General features: G+C 35.4%; 2 protein-coding genes across 2 annotated transcripts; both read right to left on the reverse strand.

Annotated features, from left to right (window-relative positions):
• Window positions 1-8,833: 8,833 nt before the first annotated feature.
• LOC126745910 (uncharacterized) lies at window positions 8,834-12,594 on the reverse strand. Its single transcript, XM_050453957.1, has 3 exons — window positions 12,452-12,594; window positions 9,169-9,403; window positions 8,834-9,113 (listed from the first exon to the last, which is right to left on the reverse strand). The coding sequence occupies exons 1-3, from the start codon at window positions 12,458-12,460 to the stop codon at window positions 8,896-8,898; spliced, it is 462 nt and encodes a 153-aa protein (XP_050309914.1). The 5' UTR covers window positions 12,461-12,594; the 3' UTR covers window positions 8,834-8,895.
• An 887-nt stretch (window positions 12,595-13,481) lies between these two features.
• On the reverse strand, window positions 13,482-17,426 carry LOC126745714 (uncharacterized). The gene is made up of 10 exons (XM_050453691.1): window positions 17,281-17,426; window positions 16,970-17,147; window positions 16,694-16,919; window positions 16,429-16,623; window positions 16,253-16,374; window positions 16,032-16,199; window positions 15,583-15,978; window positions 14,055-14,273; window positions 13,906-13,996; window positions 13,482-13,844 (listed from the first exon to the last, which is right to left on the reverse strand). Exons 1-10 carry the CDS (start codon window positions 17,302-17,304, stop codon window positions 13,682-13,684), a joined length of 1,782 nt encoding a protein of 593 aa, XP_050309648.1. The 5' UTR covers window positions 17,305-17,426; the 3' UTR covers window positions 13,482-13,681.
• Window positions 17,427-21,694: the final 4,268 nt, after the last annotated feature.

A 21,694-nucleotide genomic window follows, 5' to 3' on the forward strand; every position in this document is an offset into this window, starting at 1 on the left:
ACCAAGGAGACGAGACAAGATCAACACGAATGGAATTACTTTTAAATGCACGCCGTATAGATGTGAGAGTTGTACCTTTAGGCACTGATTGGATTGCTAAATTGGACGATGAGATGAGTTGCTATTTGGATGGTAATGCAACCAGTTGATTGCAAGGCAGATGTTTGTTTTGCTTGTTGAGGAAGCTAGTTAGGGTATACTACTAACACTAGTTATAATAAGTGATTAAAGATGTAATAAAAAGGACAGCAGGTACTTCGAGAAACTTGTGCTGTATGGCTTACTATACCATTTAAGAGACATCCTTCATATAGCTATATAATTAATTTTATCAAAAACTTATAATAATAAAATGCCTACCGTAAAATGGGGTGAATAAAAACCGTTTCGGACCTTTTCTACTCTGTTGCTAACATGGTAGTCACCTTTTTGATAACAAAAAATAAGGAATCTACAGGTTTGCTATTCTACCAACACGAGGGCGAATAGGAATACCTGAAAAAAATTTTAAATTCTATTATTCTAGACAAAAACACCAATTTTACAAAAAAAACATTTATTTCTATAGAAATGTAACAAGTTTAAACATATTATTTAAATTAAACGACTTTGATGCAAATTAAATTTTAAAATGTCTCTTCTTGACGTAGATGCTTCTATCTCATCATGAACTGGGGAAACCTCTCCAACAACCGTGGCTAAAATGAAAGGTGGAAACATCCGGAACTTGTCATTTACTGTAATATTAATGACTTGTCCGATAAAATATTTATTTCTTTGTCTATTTCGATATTTTGTTGGAAAACACACCAGAAGCCAAGTTCCTTTATCTATTAAATCAAGCGAAATAGGAGAAACACATCGGAACAATTTACCCTCAAAGCAGACTGATGCTGATGAATTATTTGTATCCGACTTATTCTCGGACTTATCCGTGAAACTTGGTAGTAAAGTGTCCATTTCTGAGTCTGCATCTGAAGAATGATCTTGATCTTTTTCCATTTCAGAGTCTTCACTTGAAGAATGATCTTGAGCTTTTGCCATTATTGGCATGAAATTACTAAGGGGCAAATTCATTTCCGGGTCTGAATCTTCATCTTCATTATCCTCTTGATCGTCTTTATCCAACGTGCTTTCAAAATCTGCACTTGTAACGCTTTTGCCAGCAGGAACTTGAATTTTTGCGACGTCGACTCTTCACATTTTGACCATCGCCATATCTCATTGTTCTTAGAAGGTTTACCAAAGAGTTATTAAGTCCTTCTTCAACGTTCTGATTCTCATCATTTGTCTCGTCAAGATTTTGCTGCGGAAGGCGTCCCAAGACTTGATCCCTATCTAGTGGAAAAATTTCACTCTTTCTAAGCCCAGATTGTATGTTTTTTCCAGCATTAGGCTCAACAGTCTTTGACAAGTCATTTAGCAAGAAAGGGAACCTGTCCTTTGGAACCGTGAAATACTTTGAACCAGCCCCCATTTTTCAAGGATCTGTCGCCAAGCTGTTTTAACAGGCCGGAAAAATGTCACGTCCAGAAGGGGGGGTCAGATGAATAGAGTTAGCCGGGAGGAAGATAAATGAAATATTATTTTCTTCGCAAAGAGATATCGTACTTGCAGAAAAATGTGAACTCAGATTGTCGCCAGTTAAATAGTTCTTTCCCGGTACATCTTTTACTGCAGGTATGACAGTTCTCTCTACCCAATCTGAGAAGGAAATTGCATCAAACCAACCTGAGGGACTTCTATTCCAAGATGTATACAAATTTTTAGCTTTGTAAACCACGTATGGTGGGAACAGTTTTCCATCAGCTGAAGCAGCGTACATAATAGAGACGGCTGACTTCGACGTATTGCAAATACGTTCTGGATAGCGACAGCCCCTTTTCGAGATTACTTTCTTTCTACCCGGATCGTCAGTTAAATTTGTTTCGTCGTAATTTATTATGTTTGATGGCGGTACAATTTTCAACTCCGTGGCTAAATTGTCAAAATAAGCATTGATAGTATTGGGAGAAACAGCAGCTCTTGAGCGCTTGATGTTTTGGCAGATTCTTTTTGTGACGTTTTAAAAAAGAATAGACAAAGTCTTTGCCAGGGATATTATCTTTAAATCTCGTTATTGTTTTACCTCTACTGTAGGTAATTTTTTATCATCATCCTGACGTCCAAATGGTCAAGTGGATACCCCCAATCGGAACAAACTATTAGTTGATGGACTAAAATATCTTCTTCTTGTTTTGTTAGGGCTGTTTGTCCTCCATGACGCTTTAGATTTCGGTTTTTGTGGTGCCGATAAAGCACAGAATAATGAATGTTGTATGTTTCGTGAGCCACTCTATAACTCATCCCGTTGTCAATTGAAGCAAGGGCTATTTTTAGAGTTTTTTCATCAATTTTCTTATATGTTTTACCTCGAGAGTCTGGTTTATAAACGCGAGGCATTTTCCTGCAAAAGAAAAAACAATTATGGGGTGTATAGAAACAGCGTGTTTTCTCTTCATTCTATTCACCCCAAAATTACTTAAAAGTAACGTTATGTATTATATTACATCATAGCAAAAAAGATAAGCAAAGCAAGACAAGCAATTTCTGAAATAGGCAATGTAAACCAGACACCTTACAGCTACTTTAACCAAAAACTCAATGTCTTACCTGTTTTTAGCTAACCACTGTGAATAAAGTTTTGCTAGTGATCAAAAGAGCACATGGGTTTACTCCGACGGGTGGTTGGTACTGCAATCAGTGCTGCTAACATAAAACATTTTTGGCCTGTTAAAGTAGTTATGGCGACATCTGTTGACCGTTTGAGAACAAATTTGAAGCGTGGGGAGGTTTAATGTTGATTTTTTTTTAAAGAAGTTTTCCATTTGTGTTGCTTGCTATTCACCCAGCAGTTTCTATTCACCCCATTTCACGGTACTATACAAAAATTGAATATTGGCATATATGTTTAATGTGCAGCACATAAAAAAATTCTTAAGCGTCTGGACTATGCCGCTTAGATCAAAGGAAATAGTTTCGGCATTGACGGCAACTGTAATAGAATTTCGTGTTTTATTTTATTCTACTGACTCGAGTCAAGGTTGCTCTAATACTAGAAACTAATTTTAATCTTGAATCTGTCACCTCTTAGGAATAGTAGATGTTGCCTTTTGGGGATGTCTCTCCACATGGACAAGAAGGCTTATCTAAAAGAAGGTTATGGCCTGATCTGAGTCTCATGAATTTATTATGAAGCTATTTTTCTTCTAGGAAAACACTGCATACAAGGAAGCTTTGAACATTGCTTGCTGATGATATTTCCCAAGTAACAATTTGAAATCACCCCAGTTAAGATTACTCTTATTTTCACTAGTTGCAACGTTGTTTTCAGTGCAAAATTTAGTTGGTTTTGCAACTACGTTTATTTCCGACCAAAATTCGACGTATTGCACCTATATGGCAACTGTTGTAAAACTCTGCTGTTTTTACAACGTATTTTTTTACTTTAAATGGTAGCAGTAGTAATTTACAATTAATTTACAATTTTTCGAATCAAAAACCCAGTAAGAACAACGTTACTTCATCGTTAGCGAATGGGTATTACATTGCCTGATCGTCTGTGTTAAGCATTTTTCGCTGTAGAATGAGCTTTTTGATGTGTTAAGAGTTTTAGGAAGAAGATGAAAAACAAAGAGAGAATAAGAGGAAGAAAAAAATATTCAATTCAACATAAACTATTTAATATATATTTTTATTTTTATAATTCAATGGAAGTAGCGGAAGATAGCAGTGAAAAGATTTGTATTAAATTTTACATATTTGAAGTTTAAAATACTGGGTTTACTTTTTGTAAATAGTTTCCTTTATGGTTCCTATATCCTACTTTATAACCTTTCTTTACACAAGAGACTAACCAGTTTGAAAACAATGGTAAATTTTATAAAGGTTTTATTTTTTAGGATTTATATAGCAGCAGCAGAAATGAGAACTCAGAATATAATGTTAACATTACATTCTGAGTTTATATTTTTCGAAGAGCTTATGAATTTTTTTGTAAAAGTTAAAGTTTTGTTTATTAAAGTTTGTAATAAAAGTATGCAGCAAACAATATATGAAATCCATCCGTCCAAAAATAAGTAACTCTAAAAACGTTGCAAAAGCATTTAGAAAGTTAACGGGTAGTCTTTGCGTAACGCTGAGACAACCAAAAAAATCTCTTTCAAATTGGTGTAAAACGGGGTTGCCTCTATGGTTAAGACAACATAACAATGCAACGTTGTGTTGCAATTTGCAACGTTATCGCGTCGAAAAATTGCTAATTGGATTGTTTCTTGCCCAGAAATGTTCTTCTACTATTGTCTTGAAATTCATATGCAAATCATTCCTTCTTATAATAAGCTTATCCCGTTTTCCTGAAATGGCTTGTTTATTTAAGACATTAAGAGAATCTTTTATAGGCAGACTGAAAACCTTAAGTTATGTCCTTTTATTTCGCTAATTCCTTTGGTTTCTTCTAAGCAGATCCTCATCGCGAAGTCTCTGTGAAAAACTGCACCCTTTAATAGGAGCAAAAACTTCTACTCCTACACAGAGAACGTGTTTATCCCTCAAACCACGAGTGTCACAATGGTCAAATGCATTCAATAGTGCTGGGTGTTTGTAAACCTTAATAGCTAGCAAGTCATCTAGTTGAATTCTGTTTGTGTTTCTAAAGTAGGAGCTTCAGTTAGAAACCGCATAGAGGTTAGTGATATCGGTTCCAGTAACTAGACTTCTCTACTTTTGTTTGACTGTCGTCCATTTCCTTCAGCAATAGACATGCATCTGGCCATACTCAGACCTAAGACAGTTTAAGGGAGCTTACTTCTTGCTAATAAGGATAAGTACGCGTAATGCCTTGTTTGGAACAACTGTAAAACAATGTGGTAAAGCTAGTCATTCCACTATAGGATTCGCCACCCTTATTTATCCTAAATAGTCAGTTTGAATAAATTATTGATGCCGCAAAATCAAATAGACGAAATAACCAAAACAATAAATAAGCATAATAACCGTCTTGTCCAAAAAAATTCCCTTATCCGCTTTTGGTTTCAGCACCGTGTGAGCATTCCGTTATACGATTCGGCACCGTAATCGAGTCATGGCTTGGAGGCACTGTTTATTGAAGTTAACGAATCAGAGTAAAGACGGGTGCTGAATTCTATAGTGGAATGCCTAGATCCGTCCCGGTCTAATGCTAATGCTAGGTAGTGCCTGCATAGTCCAAATGAGAAGAAATCCAAAAAGTTGGCTTTTCATTTAGCCACTTCTCACTCCCACGAATCCTATACGATCGCTATTAGATGATGTTCCACATCTATAAGGAGCTTTACTTCGTAAGAAAAGTTATTTTTCCTAGCATTTGGGGACGTGAGTGAGGAGTGACGTGCGGTAGAAACGCAAAAAGGGGACTTTTATCTCTCTCGTCTCTCACTCGCACGAATCCCACAAATCGCTATTAAATAGTGTTCCACGTTTATAATGAGTATTACTTCATAAGAAAAAGGACTTTCCCAGGCAATTAAGGACGTGAGTGAGGAGTGACATGCGGTAGAATCTTAAATATTGGACTTTTTACTTACCTTCTTTTTAAGCTAATTCTCCCTCTTACTCCAATGAATCCTGTACGATCGCTATGAAATGATGTTCTTCATTAGAGTGCTCCCCATCAAGTTCCACACAGAGCTCCAAACATATTCTTACCTGATTCAGCTTTACCAATAACTATAGGTCTTAATGGACAGGTTGAGGAGTTTACATAAAACTGATTTAATTTCAGAAGAATTTTCGACGTTCGAAACGTCGGCAATTCTTCCTAAACCTGCGACACTTTTTTTCCATTTGACACTAAAGACGTTAAACTTTATTAATAGGTGTTAATGACTGACCAGAACTGTTCAAATTGTTCGTGTTCAAATTGTAAACTAAGAGAAATGTAAGGAGGTAGGCTTCTGAAGAGGACTTTGAAGCAAGCTAGTGCATATACAGATATGCGATTTGGTATCAGTGCAAAATGCTCCCAAATGATCTATTTTCTATAGATAGTTTTGAGAAAATTCGATGCTGACACGCAACATTGGTACAGCCATAGTATGCCGCCGGTGTACCAAAATCTGGATAATATTTCTTTAAAGAGCAATGTGTTAAAGCTGGTTATTTCACTATAGGATTCGGCACCCGTATTTATCCTGATTAGTTAGTTTTAATAAATTATTGCTGCCGCCAAATCAAATAGACGAAATAACCAAAACAACAAATAATCATAATAACCGCTTTGTGCAACGAGATTCCCTAATACCTTTCGTGGTTTCAGCAACGTGTGAGCATTCCGTTATACAATTCGGCACCGTAATCGAGTCATGGCTTGGAGGCACCATTTATTCAAGTCAACGGATAAGAATAAAGACGGGTGCCGAATTCTATAGTTGAATGCCTAGATGCGTCCCGGTCTAATGCTAATGCTAGGTGTCTCCATAGTCTAAATGAGAAGGAATTCAAAAGGTGGCCTTCTTACTTAGACAGTTTTTAACCTTATTCTCCTTCTCACTCCCACAAATCCTATACGATCGCTATTAGATGATGTTCCACATCTATAAGGAGCTTTACTTCGTAAGAAAAAGGACTTTTCCAGGCAATTAAGGAAGTCAGTGAGGAGTGATGTGCGGTAGAAACACAAAAAGTGGACTTCTATCTTACTCGTACGAATCCCATAAATCGCTATTAAATAATGTTCTACGTTTATAATGAGTATTACTTCATAAGAAAAAGGACTTTTCCAGGCAATTAAGGACGTAAGTGCGGAGTGACATGCGGTAGAAACTCAAAATGGGGACTTTTTACTTACTTTCTTTTTGAGCGAATTCTCCCTCTTACTCCAATGAATCCTGTACGATCGCTATGAAATGATGTTCTTCATTAGAGTGCTCCCATCAAGTTCCACACAGAGCTCCAAACATATTGATACCTGATTCAGCTTTACCAATAACTATAGGTTTTAATGGACAGGTTGATGACTTTACATAAAACTGATTTCATTTTACAAGAAGCAACGTGTGAGCATTCCGTTATACCATTCGGCACCGTAATCGAGTCATGGCTTGGAGGCACCATTTATTCAAGTGAACGTATCAGAATAAAGACAGGTGCCGAATTCCAGAGTCTAATGCTTTGTTTTGAACAATAAAACCCGGTGCCTCCATAGTCCAAATGAGAAGGAATTCAAAAGGTGGACTTTTTACTTAGGCACGTTTTGACCTTATTCTCCTTCTCACTTCTACGAATCCTATACGATCACTATTAGATGATGTTCCACATCTATAAGGAGCTGTACCTCGTAAGAAAAGTTATTTTTTCAGGCATTTGGGGACGTGAGTGAGGAGTGACGTGCGGTAGAAACGCAAAAAGGGGACTTTTATGTCCCTCGTCTCTCACTCGCACGAATCCCATAAATCGCTATTAAATGATGTTTCACGTCTATAATGAGTTTTACTTCATAAGAAAAAGGACTTTTCCAGGCAATTAAGGACGTGAGTGAGGAGTGACATGCGGTAGAAACTCAAAAAGTGGACTTTTTACTTACCTTCTTTTTGAGCTAATTCTCCCTCTTCCTCCAATGAATCCTGTACGATCGCTATGAAATGATGTTCTTCATTAGAGTGCTCCCCATCAAGTTCCACACAGAGCTCCAAACATATTCTTACCTGATTCAGCTTTACAAATAATTATAGGTCTTAATGGACAGGTTGAAGACAACTGTCCAAATTGTTTGTGTTCAAATTGTAAACTAAGAGAGATGTAAGGAGGTAGGCTTCTGAAGAGGACTTTAAAGAAGCTAGTGCATATACAGATATGCGATTTCGTATCAGTGCAAAATACTCCCAAATGATCTATTTTCTACAGATAGTTTTGAGAAAATTCGATGCTGACACGCAACATTGGTACAGTCATAGTGTGCCGCTGGTGTACCAAAATCTAGATAACATATCCATCTAGAGCAATATGTTAAAGCTGGTCATTCTACTATAGGACTCGGCATTCGTATTTATTTAATTGGTTGATTTCAATAGATCTTGATGAATAGATTAAAATAAGAACGGGTGCCGAATTCTATGGTGGAATGTCTAGACTCTAGATGCGCCACAGTGTATTGGTCTTTCCGTTTGAATGCTTTTTTCGTATTAAAAGAGAGAATAAAAGGAGTAATTTAAGGGTTAATTGAAGAAATAATTGCGCTCAATTACAATTATGATGCTCCACATTTGGTACGAGAAATGTACTTTCAACATGAAAATTCTGCCTCGTTGTGCCCTTTTACTACAACGACTGAATGGCGAAATATATGCACTTGGCATTTTTACAAAATGACCTCCTTCCTATCATAAAGAGACAAGCTGGTCAAATGGTTTAACCAGTGCAAAAAAAAACTCCTTTCTACCTTCTGTCACAAACTTCCCACCCATAATGTTGGACAATGATGCCGCAAGATATTCGCGAACTTAATTTATTAAGTGCATAAAAGTTCAATCGGATTTATTCTTTTAATTGACTGGTTCGGATTGGTATAATTAAACTCCGTTTAACCAAAAGGGAAATTTCGGCACCAATATTATTATATGACCAAATAGCTATTTAAAATGTAACAGAGTTAGTAAAAAGGATTAAAAACAATTCACAATATCTCAGTTGCATCACTATTTAAGTAATATTCGTTCGTTACACAGGTTAATTTATTGAAAGCGCACGTACGTAATTTCGGCCAAAAACGTGTTCGGACTTTATTCTGTAGTATTTTCGCGAAGAAGAAAACATCAAATTTTGCAAATGCTAAATATATTTATTTAACCATCAAAGCTTAAATCAATCAGTTTGTTATTACTAAACGTGCCTTACCAATGTATAAGGATATGGCATACTAGAAATATGAGGAGATATGATGGAAGCTCTGGAGCTTACAGAGGAGAGGGAATAACCATGATAGGGAAGATAATAAGAGTAAAAATCAATCGGAGAAATTAGTAGTGGTTGCATTAAAGATACATGTTCTGGTTTCTTGGCACTAGCTCTGGATTCAACTGTTTGCTCCTTCACAGGTTCTGAAAAAAATTCTATTCACCATAACATGATTAAGAAATAATGAATTAATCTTACCCGGATGATGTATTATTTCCACGGGTTTCTCAATAATTTTATCTTCCACGTGCATCGTCTTAACTATTGGTTGTATAACTGGAACAGAATCAGCAACGGCAGCTACACCATGGTTCTCTTGGATGTTGTAGGAGAATTCTGCCCCTGACCTTCTAACGTCTACGTGGGATGACTGAATCGGGACCACTTCGGAGGCTGAGTAGCAAGCGATAAGAAGAGAAAAGGTGAAGCAAATCTATAAAGAAAAAAACGATTTTAGGAGTAGATCTGAAGGATAATTAATGCCGAGAATAAAATCACTAATTCATCAGGGATGATGTGAACTGATGATGATCAAAGATGATAAAAACTAGAGGAGAAACTTCAATTTGTTATGCTTTATTAATTAATTAATTTACTTCCTTCCACTCCAGAAATTACTTGATCAAGGCAAAAATATAGAGAAGTCACTGCCTGGAATTAATTATTAATTTCTGCTAGGAAATTGGGTTTCAATTCGTCTTTGAGGGTGAGAAATATCCAGAAATTTATGAAGAAGTTACTACGTGGAATAAATTCTTAATTTCAGTTTATAGCAAAACATATAGGGGTTCCTAACTAATAGAAAACCATAATATTTTTATCCAGTAAATGGCATGTTATTATTTTTTTTAATGTATTGAAATTAGTCATAGCTACGCTAAAAAATCTAAAAATCATGTGTCAAGATTCAGTTCAATATCCTAAGCCCTCTTTGAATTTACTCAAGAAAAATTAAATATTTTTACAATTTTATATTTAACTGTATCAAAAAGGTAATAATATTTTTTTATCACCTATAGGACATTAAATTGACACAGAATATTCAAAATAAAGGAATTATTGCTCCCTAGGATTCCTTGGAGGCTTTTTTAGGTTCTTCTCAAAAAAACAGTTTAAACCTTATAATAGGAGCCGAGAAATTGGAATTTTGAGTAACAGTAACAAAATTATTTATCACTTGCGGAACAGTGAATATATCAGTTTTTAATAGTCAAAATTAAGGCATTATTGGCTCTTAAGATTCCTTGGAGGTTTTTTTAGACTCTTTTGAAAAAAACAATAAAATCCCTATAATAGGAGTCAAGAAATCGGCATTTTAAATACAGGAGTGCCTGTAAGAAACAAAATTATTTATCACTTGTGGTACAGTAAATATATCAGTTTTTACTAGTTAAAATTAAAGAATTTTTGGCTCTTGGGATTCTTTGGAGGTTTTTTTAGACTCTTCTGAAAAAAACAGTAAAATTCCTTTAGTAGAAATCGAGAAATTGGAATTTTAAGTACAGGAGAGCCTGTAAGAAACAAAATCATTTATCAGTTATGGAATAGTAAATATACCGGTTCCTAATAATCAAAATTAAGAAATTATTAGCCTTGGGATTCTTTGGAGGTGTTTTTAGGCTCTTCTATCAAAAAAACCGTAAAATCCCTATAATAGGAGTCAAGAAATTGGAATTTTAAGTACAGGAGTGCCTGTAAGTAACAAAATTATTTATCACTTATGGAACAGTGAATGTATCAGTTCTTCATAGTCAAAATTAAGACATTATTGGCACTTGAGATTCCTTGGAGGTCTTTTAAGGCTCTTCTATAAAAAAACAATTAAATCCCTATAATAGGAGTCGAGAAATCGGCATTTTAAGTACAGGAGTGCCTGTAAGTAACAAAATTACTTATCACTTATGGAACAGTGAATATATCAGTTCTTAATAGTCAAAATTAAGGCATTATTGGCTCTTGAGATTCCTTGGAAGTTTTTTTAGACTCTTCTGAAAAAAACAGTAAAATCTCTATAACAGGAGTCAAGAAATTGGCATTTTAAGTACAGAAGTGCCTGTAAGAAACAAAATTATTCATCACTTATGGAACAGTAAATATATCAGTTCTTAATAGTCAAAATTAAGACATTATTGCCACTTGAGATTCCTTGGAGGTCTTTTTAGACTCTTCTGAAAAAAACAGTAAAATCCCTATAATAGGAGTCGAGAAATTGTAATTTTTAGTACAGGAGTGCCTGTAAGTAAAAAAATTATTTATCACTTTTGGAACAGTTAATTTATCAGTTCTTATAGTCAAAATTAAGGCATTATTGACTCTTGAGATTCTTTGGAGGTTTTTTTAGACTCTTCTATAAAAAAAACAGTCAAATCCCTATAATAGAAGTCGAGAAATTGGAATTTTAAGTACAGGAGTGCCTGTAAGTAACATAATTATTTATCACTTATGGAATAGTAAATATACCGGTTCCTAATAATCAAAATTAAGGAATTATTAGCCTTGGGATTCTTTGGAGGTCTTTTTAGGCTCTTCTCAAAAAACAATAAATTCCCTATAATAGGAGTCGAGAAACTAGTATTTTAAGTACCGAAGTGCCTGTAAGAAACAAAATTATTAATCCCCTATGCAAGAGTAAATATATCGGTTCTTGATAGTTAAAATTAAGGCATTATTGGCTCTTTGGATTCTTTAGAGGTTTTTTTAGGCTCTTCTGAAAAAAACATAAGATTCCCTATACTTAATAGGAGTCAAGAAATTGGTATTTTAAGTACAGAAATGCCTGTAAGAAACAAAATTATTTATCACTTATGAAATAGTAAATACACCGGTTCCTATTAATCAAAATTAAGGATTTATGAGATTTTGGATTGTTCGGAGGCCATTTTAGGTTTTGAAAAAATCGCGAAAATCTTTTAAATCCCAGAATTTACTGACTATATTAAATTATTTCAGTTTAGGAAATTGGGATTGCACTAAACTTTGAGGAAGGAAAATATCCAGAAACTATTTTATCAGGGCAAGAAATAAACAAGAATTACTGCCTGGTCTAAATTTTATTCCAGGCGATTTGAAGTGGATTTCTATTTTAAGGGGAAGAAATCCTCAACAATCTGGAATAAATAATGAATATGTCCCAGGAAATTGGGGTTGCACTCTACTTTGAGGGTGAGAAATATTAACTATCTATTATATGGTAGATATCTACAGCTCGTAAATTAAGCTTGCAAAAACTACTCAACAGAAAAAAATTACTAGTACTGCTATACAGGTTATTACTTACCCTCTAGAAATGACTAAAAATATATAGAAATGCCTTAGCTTTAGTACCAATTTATGTGTCCATTTAGGACTTATTTTATCAGATCTACAACTGCCTGGAATTATTTTTTTAAAAATGACCACCTACTTGTCTGTATTGTGATAATGGATGAAAAATGATCACGAGATTTTTACTCATCACTGAATTAATCGACCATATACTCACCGAAATCATCTTCAAGTCTATTGTCTCTCCTAACAGGAACGCACCAAACGACTGATCTACCTTAACAAAGGAGTGATGATTTTATAGACTGTGAAGCGTAAAAATTGCTTTAAAAAAAAGGAATAAATGGTTCTTCGTACTGCCTACGACGGTCCTAGGGTACGCAACTTCTTCATATCCCATCTTTTGTAATAGTATCCAGTTTACACGCAAGCAAAATAAGATGAGTGCAATTTTTTTGTGGTACGTTGGTAGACTAATCGTTCGTTGAAACACGAGGTTTCCACCAGGGGTTGTAACTCCTGAATCTAGACAATAGTTTCTGCTTTCTATCAAGTTTTGATAAAGGGTTTTTAATACAACATGCACTCGGCTTCTATACAAGTGACTGAATTACGATCTTATAATTTACCAATGGTATAGGTCCAGAGGTGCCTTTAATCCTTGAAGTAATTAATCAAAAAAATCGTGTCTTAGGTTATCTCCAATATACAGGTCTGACCAGCTTGGACTTTGCGTGCGGAAATCCAAATCATGAATTGTATTGCCTGAGGTATTATACAAATCGTGGTTAAGGCGTTTAAAAGTATAACTTTCTTTAATACGTCTTATAAAAGAAATTGGTTTGACCTTAAGTGCTTTTAATAATCTAAATCTTATTTCTCTCTAAACGCAATGCTCGTATTATGTGCTGCTTTCCTATTCCCTTAGTGCAACGACAACCAGGTTTAGAATACTCATCTACATTCAATTTTAGTGCTTCTTTTTCAGGATGTCGCAGTTCACTAGCACCTGTACGTGAGCATGCGCATTCACATTTAACATCAATTTTTCCATACACCTCTTATGAGAAAAATCAATAGCTTGCTTAAATGAACCGTTGGCGCAAACACGGCTCGGTTTTAAAAACAGGTCTCATTCTTAAGAAGGGTGGAGCACTTGCATAGATGGACATATTTAGTACCCAGTAAAAGAATTGAAGAAGAATATGTAGGGATCAAGGTTAGATCGGTAAAAGATATAAACAGGCCTCTCTCAAATGTAATTTTATTGCTTTGAAATACGATACTAACTGTACAGACTATTAAACAATGACAAAGTGTTTTCGTAATGCAGGTGATTTACATTAGGAACATCGTAGACGGGATTCTTTGGAACAAATGTCAAACTTAACGAGGTTAAGAGAATTTTATTAAAACAATAAATTAATTGTCCAACTATAGACTAAGGTTAGCTTTCCTTATTAGTGCTACTATCTACTTCTTTCCCTTCACTAGGAGATTCAGAAGAAGATTCATTAAGTTGCTCTGTCTTCAAATTTCCATCAGCCCTAAAAGCTTCACTTGGGCTTGGACCTTCGAAGGGATAGAGATCAATTGATTGAACATGAGCCCTAAAATTAAATTAAAAGTTATCATTTTATTATAATTGAATGCTATTCTCTCCATGCCTACCTGACGGACACCCCTGGTGCCACATGAAAAGGTCTATAACCAATATTCGTTACAATAGTCCCAGTGCACTTTGGACACTTCTTTCTTCCGTCTGTTGAAGAAAATATTGAATTAAGGATTCATATAGAAATCAAAACAATTGTCCTTACCTCCCACCTGCAGGATCCCTCCTCCACTTACACTGTCTCCAATGTTTCCTTCGTAGTCTCCACTACCTCCAGGTCTACCGAACGGTCTGCCACTATCACTTCCAAAAAGTCCCTTGTCAGGAACTTCGTTGAAATCATACTCTTCATCTGGTCCTAAAGTTGGTGCGCCTGGAGATGGTTTGCCTGATGGGTATCCGGAAAATGGAGTTGTTGAACCACCTTGAAAAGACATATACAAGATAATTTAATGGTTAGTAAAGATATCTTAAGTGGGCTGATTTCAAGAAGCTTTATGAGAAATAATTTGTCAAAGTAGTACATAGAGTTCTTTACTGTGAATATTGACCTGAAAAGTGGTTGAATCTGCTTTCAGACACAGCATCATTTAGGTCCACACCAGATAAAGGCGTTTCAAAAGTAAATTATTTGATGCTAACCGGTTACGAATGTCCCAAGCAACATATCATATATTATTATCGTTTATTCAACGATTTGTTGGTAAATTTTTGGTTGAATATACGTATATCGATACGGGAATTAGGTACATATCTAGTTTTTAGACTTGACTACTACATTTCAAATAGTTACTGAAATTCTTTAAAAAAATCACCGTTTTTCGTCTATATTATCCAATCTAACTACGCTGTTTTTATACTAAATTATATATAAATTTAAATAAATAGTGTTATTAAATTAAATATTGAATATATATTTTATGCAAAAACCTTGTTTTTTCATCAACACAACCCTAACCCCCCCACCCACCCCACACTTTTTACCAGTAATAAATTCTTTTGAAAAATCATCGTTTTTCATCCATGATATCCAATCTAATAGCACTGTTTTTGTATTCAATATTCATTAATATACATATATATAATTATATCAAATTTAAATAAAAAAACTGTGCTATTACATTAGACATTAATGATGAAACCATCACATCATATATTATTACCGTTAAATATACATTTATTCAACGATTTTTTAGTAGATTTTTCATTTTTGGTATATTTATCAAGCGTATACGGCCAAAGTACATGTATTAAACTGTAGATTTTTTTTTGTATATTGTTAGCAAAGTTTTATACGGTGGGATAAATTCATATAAAAAAATTCATACTTTATGTTGAAGAATTACCCGGTAAAACTTCTCGGTAGAGTCCCTATTTGTTAAAAAGCTCATTCCATTTAACGCATTTTATAAACGTCTTTAAATAGCATAGAATACATAGTACGCATAAACTTTTATGAAATAATAATCGTATATTATTAACATGTAATAAACCTTCGTCCGTTAGACTTGATTAACATAAAGATAATATTAAACTCCTCAACGTATATCACGCGGACATTCTATCCGATATTTATAGTCGAAGTTTGACCAAAAATGTACACCTGGTGTAAACCAAAAGCTTGTAGCTCTGAAATTGTGAAAAATAGATCTTCTAAGAACACTTGAGCTATACAATCAGGTAATACAGGAACAGATAAAATTGATATAAATTATTATGTATTAGTTTTTAACCTGGTCTAGCAGTAGTCCCGGGATACGACCCATCATCTCCATCAGGTTTATAAGAGCCATCGTCCTCCTTATCTGGTACTCCTGCCGTTGAAGTTGGCTTCAGTGTAGTAGATGAAGGGCGTCCTTTACTGGGTCTAGCTGTGGTACTTCCACTACCACCATTTCCAAACAAATCTCCAAAGTCTCCAAAATCCTCATCCTGGTCATCAAATCCCGGCCTAGAACCTGCTCCATTTGGCCGTTTAGTTGTTCCAGCAGTAGATGAGGGCCTTGGACGTTTACTACCAAAACCTCCTTGCGATTTATTGGCACCATCGCCGTATTGATCGTAGTCTGCATCGTTCACATCTATTCCGTTTCCTAAGTCTGTGGATGGCTTGGAGCCACTAGGTTTACCTGAATAATTAAATATAATTTTAATTAGTTCGGATCCAGGCGGATTTGCTTACCGCCAGGTCTAAAAGGCCTTCCACTGGCCGCGGTGTCAAACACGTCACCCTCTGGTCCATAAGGATCATAGAAGTCTGATGGAACAATGTCTGGATGTTCGAATGGAAACACCGTTGGCAAATGAGCACCTTTGACAGTCTTTAGAACCCTGTATCCGGTTTCAGGGCCTATAAAGTGTGTAATAAAAACGACTGATTTTCTTGTTATTGTTACTTTTTACCAGCTATATAGTGCACCGCATGTTGTACTCCTTTATCATCTAGGTACGTGTAGGAGCCTCTTACATGTCCAGTTGAATCACTTACTTCTGTACGTCGTTGATCTGGCCCAGCTGACACAAACCTTTTAACAATTAATTATTGGCGGTCTAATTCAGTCTTGAAGTATCTGACTTACTTATAGCTCCCATCTAATCCCCGTTGTATCGAAGTTCTTCCTCTAGGAATTGGCTTGCCCCTGCCCCTAAAATATAAAGGTCCGTAAGCCCTTGGGTTGCTATCGGGAAACGGCGTTTTGACGTGGAAACCTGTGTTTCTGCCTGCGATATATTCAACATTGTGTCTCTCCCCTATGTCATCCAAATAAGTGTATCTAGAATTTGAAAAATAATTTACGCAATTAATAAAGTTAGGACTGAGCTTAAAAAATCGGCATTTCGTACTTTCCAGAAACATCTCCCACTCGATTTGCATTCTCTTGTCTGCTATAAGTTCTGGTTCGAAAGGCGAAATTGTAGCTGGGGTCCTCGTAAGGGTCGTAGTAAGGATCGTCTCTGGATCCTGTAGCTCTAGGTCCGTTTTGGTTCAAGTTGTATTTTCTATAAACGTTTTTGCCTCTAGGTCTAAAGCCTCTAGGCCCGGCAGTGTACACCGTAGTATCTATACCACCTAATAAAAGTTTCCGTAAAATATTTGCCAAAAACCATGTTGGTTCTAACCTGTTTTAGGATTTCTACCTCCAAATTCACCCTTAACCACATTGTTTCTATTTCCATCGGCGTAATGGTAAGAGTCTGGATTGTTGTATCCAAATTCGAACGATCCGTCTTTATGCACGATATTGTAATCATCATCCGCGGATTGGCAGTTAGGGATCAATAGAAAAAGCCCGATTACCTGTGTAGTAAAACATTGATTCTTAATTAATTTTTTCTCCACCTCACATTTTATCACTAAAATTGATCTTAATTGAATATAATCCGATATGTAAGGGGCACAATTGTAAAACAAACATTTCGTCAACACTTACAACTAATGAATAGACGCAAATCATTTCTTAAATTTCGTAAGGAAAAGGGCCAAAACGAAGTCGGTACTAAACGAAAAAAAATGAAAAAAATGTTTTATAGGTGCCGCTAAATTAAAGCGGGGGGAAGGTGATGTTTTTAAGATCCCCTTATCTCATCTCATGGTATTGTATATATGAACCTGGTAGCCCATACCAAGGAAATTTATTAAAAGTAATGAATCCTGTCTAAAAAACGATTGTTTTATTTAGAGATGCCGAGGGAGTCGATTTCAGTGAAATATCGATGTTTCGAATCGATGTTCTTGGTTGGTAAAAAGGTATTAAAGGTTGCTATTGATTAGTGTGTTTGATGCATCAATAATCAAAGGAGGAGAGAGGGTCAAGCATAGATGCAGAAGCATGTCACAATGAGCAGTTCGTAAAATCAGCGTTACATGGTTTATGGATAATCGTTTTCTAAGTGATTCAGTGTACAGTATATCATCCGTATCATCTCGAGCTTGTATTATCCATGGTTGAACAAAATGCAGATTAGATCCAGTTTTGTGCCAGCCGTTCTATGTTATCCGTCCAGCATCCGTAGTCCAGCGGATCTTGGTCACCAGTCTATAATCTATATCCTCTTTCGACCATCTGCCATTCTGGCCCAATCCATTTCATATGTAGAATAGTCTCAAAGGAGTCTTGTACTTCTGTTGTGTTTCATATGGTTGGATTAGGGATTTTGCCAGAAAGTTTAATTCCTAGCGTTCTTCCATTTTTCGTTGCATCATCTGTATTATATGATTCCTATGTGTCCATCTTAAGCCTTTGTCGAATCTCTTGTGTTTGGTTGTCTCTTCCAATGCTAATTTCGTGTCCAAGTAAAACTGTTCTATACCTTCACTGTGTCACTTAGTACCAGATTTGTCATGAACTGTTTTTGCTCTATTCATTTTTAGCCCTATCTTGCTTCCCTTGGGCTTCTTGAATGTTATCTGTTATCAACATGATCATTGTCATCTGTGAAGCATAAGTGACTTAGTCTTTCTCCGTTTATGATGTTTATCTAAGTGTTTTCCCAGTTAACTTTATTTAGAATACTCGGCAATAAAGCTACGAATACACACTAATAGCTCGGAGAGAGTTACTACAAACGAATAGTTTGGAGAAAGTGCGCCTCCCTGTCTCAAACCTCGTTGGATTCTAAGTTTGTCTCTATAGTGATTTTCTGTAATTTTGACCTTGGCAGTTGTAGTCTTTGGTGGAGTTTGCCTGTTCCAACATACCGCAGCGCTTTACTTCTCTGAGTAAAAACCCTCTTGATTTTTATGAGGGATTCGACTGTATCTCATTTGCTTGGTTCACTCTATAACCGTTGGAAAATAATAGATAGTGCCGGGTATTAAAAATACTTTATTTTATAACACTTAATCGAGCTTACAAGAAAAACACTAATATAATTATATATAAAATATAACAAAAAGCGAGGGGGAACACAGCACACTTTTTTCGTATCGAGTACTAACCATAAATTAATACTACTTAGATAGGAAACTCCAATAAGAGCCAATAGAACACTGAAACGTCGACGAATATTGCGCCCTCTGAATTTCGAGGAGTAGTTCTAACACGTGACGTCATAATGGCAAGAAAAAAATGTGATTAGGGCGCCAAATTTGAATTTCACTTTATTATACCGTGCACTTAAAAGTAGTGGATAATGTGTGGTTCTTTCGGAAACTATAATAGGCTAACTATTTGGTACTAACGAGGCACACACGTTCCTACTTTGTTGGGGACTCACCACTTATCTGTCATTTATGTCAAATTGACGCTGTGATTTTTACATTCACGCGATTAATTAAGCTACATTTTCACTGGTTGTCCTGAGTAGCAACACGTTTTAAGGTACATATTTAGTGGTTATGCTCAGTCGCAACAGTTTTGCTGCAGAATAGCCATGGAATTCGACTAGTCTTTCGAAGGATGTCTGTTGATGTGAGGAATCAAACGCCTTTTCGAAGTCAACAAATGTTACTATGAGTTGTTTGTAGTCAACGCTTTTTTCGATAATAAGGTTCTTATGGTCGCAAATGGTCGTTTGTCCCATATACCATACGAAAACTTGCTTGTTCTCTCTAGTAAGTTAAAAACTCTAGTATCCTAGTCAGGTACTATTGGCAATGATCCCTCAACAATTAGTTCTAAATCTCTCTATCATATAAAGGCATCTGAATCTGAAATACACATGAAAAAAAATCAATTATTAACAACAATTATTAACAATTGTTTAGCTTATAAATGTTGACCCATATCGTTGTTGTCAAATAGCTCAAAAAGTAACGGATTGCAGTGTGACAGTTGGACGTTTTTACGAACAGCTCCTTTAATATGCAAATACTTTAATTTGCCTAAAAATAATGGGATTATATCATTATATTATATATTAATTATTAGAAAATTATATAGAAATTGATTGATTATATAGAAAAACCAGACAAACCCAAGGAAAATGTTCAAGTTAAACCTCAAATAAATTATGGTTTAGCACTTGTAGGTATTGAGGTAGCTTATTAAATAATTGCAGTCTTCTTGACTTCTCCAGGTGTTCTCATTAGCTCAGTTCTAAGCATATTGGTTTACCTTGTATTGTAGCTGTGTACTTCTTGCGAGGTAGTTAATGTGATATTAATATAAATATTCGAGAAACTAGTACGATGTGTAAAGCAACAAGTTTGAAAAATATAGAGACGGTATATGTTCATGATTTTGTTTGGCTTATACAGCCGGCTTATTCAGAAGTGGGGTCGAGATGTGAGAGTTGAAAACACTTTTTTATGGTTCTGTTTTGTACAGTTTTTATGTGTTGAGGTAGCTATTTGATGTATTTTCCCAAATGATGTGAGAGATGCGTCTTTATTAGAGCATACTATTTTACGTGCTACACTCATATATTTCGCCACCTTTACTAATACATCCACTGCAGGAGCAATTTTCTGAGATCTATGTTGAATATGATTAACCTAGGTCAGACTCTCGTCTATGTATAAGCCAAGATATTTTATGCAACTTTATTTTCTTAATGTAACCCTCGTCAGAATCAGAGATTGGTTTAACCATGCATTGTTATTAGAAATAACCATATAGCTGCATATTTTAAGATGATTTTAGCCAATCGTGCGTATGAGATTAGTCTTGTTGTTAATGTAGAAAGAAAATAATAGAGGTCCGAGTACAGTATACGGCACTAATTTATAAGTACTTTGCTTATTTCCAATTCTTACACATTGTCTTCGATCTTCAAGATAATTTCATACTAAATTTTGAGCTAAAATAACTTGCGCTTTTCTTTCTAGAAGAATATTCTGACGAACAGTATCGAACGCTTTTACCAAGTCTAAAACATCCAGGGATAGCAGTGATATACATTTAGGAGGTCTCTTTTCGATATGCACTCAAGTCAGCGACTTTAAACTCTACCTTTATTTTGAAAAAACAATTATTAAAGTTGTCCAACCATTCAAAATTTTGAGCCTAGAGGTCTGGTGTCTGTGCCTAACTTCCATCCTAATATCAACGAGTATTTTTGAACTGTATTTCTAAGTCTTGATCAACTAAACTAGTAACCCTTTTTTTAAAAAGTGCATCTATATGAAACACCTCGGTTATTTTGATATTTTCAATACACTTTTATACACTTATTGAATGAAGCTGTACACATTTAAGTTACCCATTTTCGATAAAATTTCTCATTCCTACTTTTGTATATTTGTGAGGGAATTCCTTCTACCGTGAAGATGGTAGATGATGGCCTTGCCTGGGTATAAAGTGTTGAACTGGTCTGCTGCCCACAATGAAATTGTTTTATGAGAGGCTGGTGGATAGTTCATGATCATATGTCGTTAAAATTTTATTTTGGTAAATTAAGTAAAAAATTATTTTTTTTATTGGGCTAATCACACCTAAAAGAGCGAAAATACGTATAAATTTAAGTGGTGCCTACTACCTCTTGGTCCAATTAGCTCATGATCACATTTTTCATTTTTGGGTTGCAGAAATATAGTTTTTAATGCACTCACCTCAATATCAGAGATGTGAGCTCAATAATGTGGCACAAAAGGCGTTATTACTATTGAAAAACCTAAATTGTTTCTTACAGGCTTAATTGGATTAAGGACATTTTTGGTACATCCCAGATATGTCCTCTTCAAATCTCAGGAACTGTCAACGATCAGGTTGATCCATACGACCATCCAAGTGAACCATACGACCATCTCGTTTATAAAGAAGTTACTAAGGTGTCTTAAAGAAGAATTTTGAGCAACTTCCGTAAGGTAAGTGTTAATAGTTGTTCCACTGAAACATCCTACCGACTGCACCATCGCATATTAGCGATTCTTTTGACGCCAAGTGATTGAACGTGGTAAAACAT

The sequence above is a fragment of the Anthonomus grandis genome, chromosome 16 (genome assembly GCF_022605725.1).
Source record: "Anthonomus grandis grandis chromosome 16, icAntGran1.3, whole genome shotgun sequence".
Classification (NCBI taxonomy): Eukaryota; Metazoa; Arthropoda; class Insecta; order Coleoptera; family Curculionidae; genus Anthonomus; species Anthonomus grandis.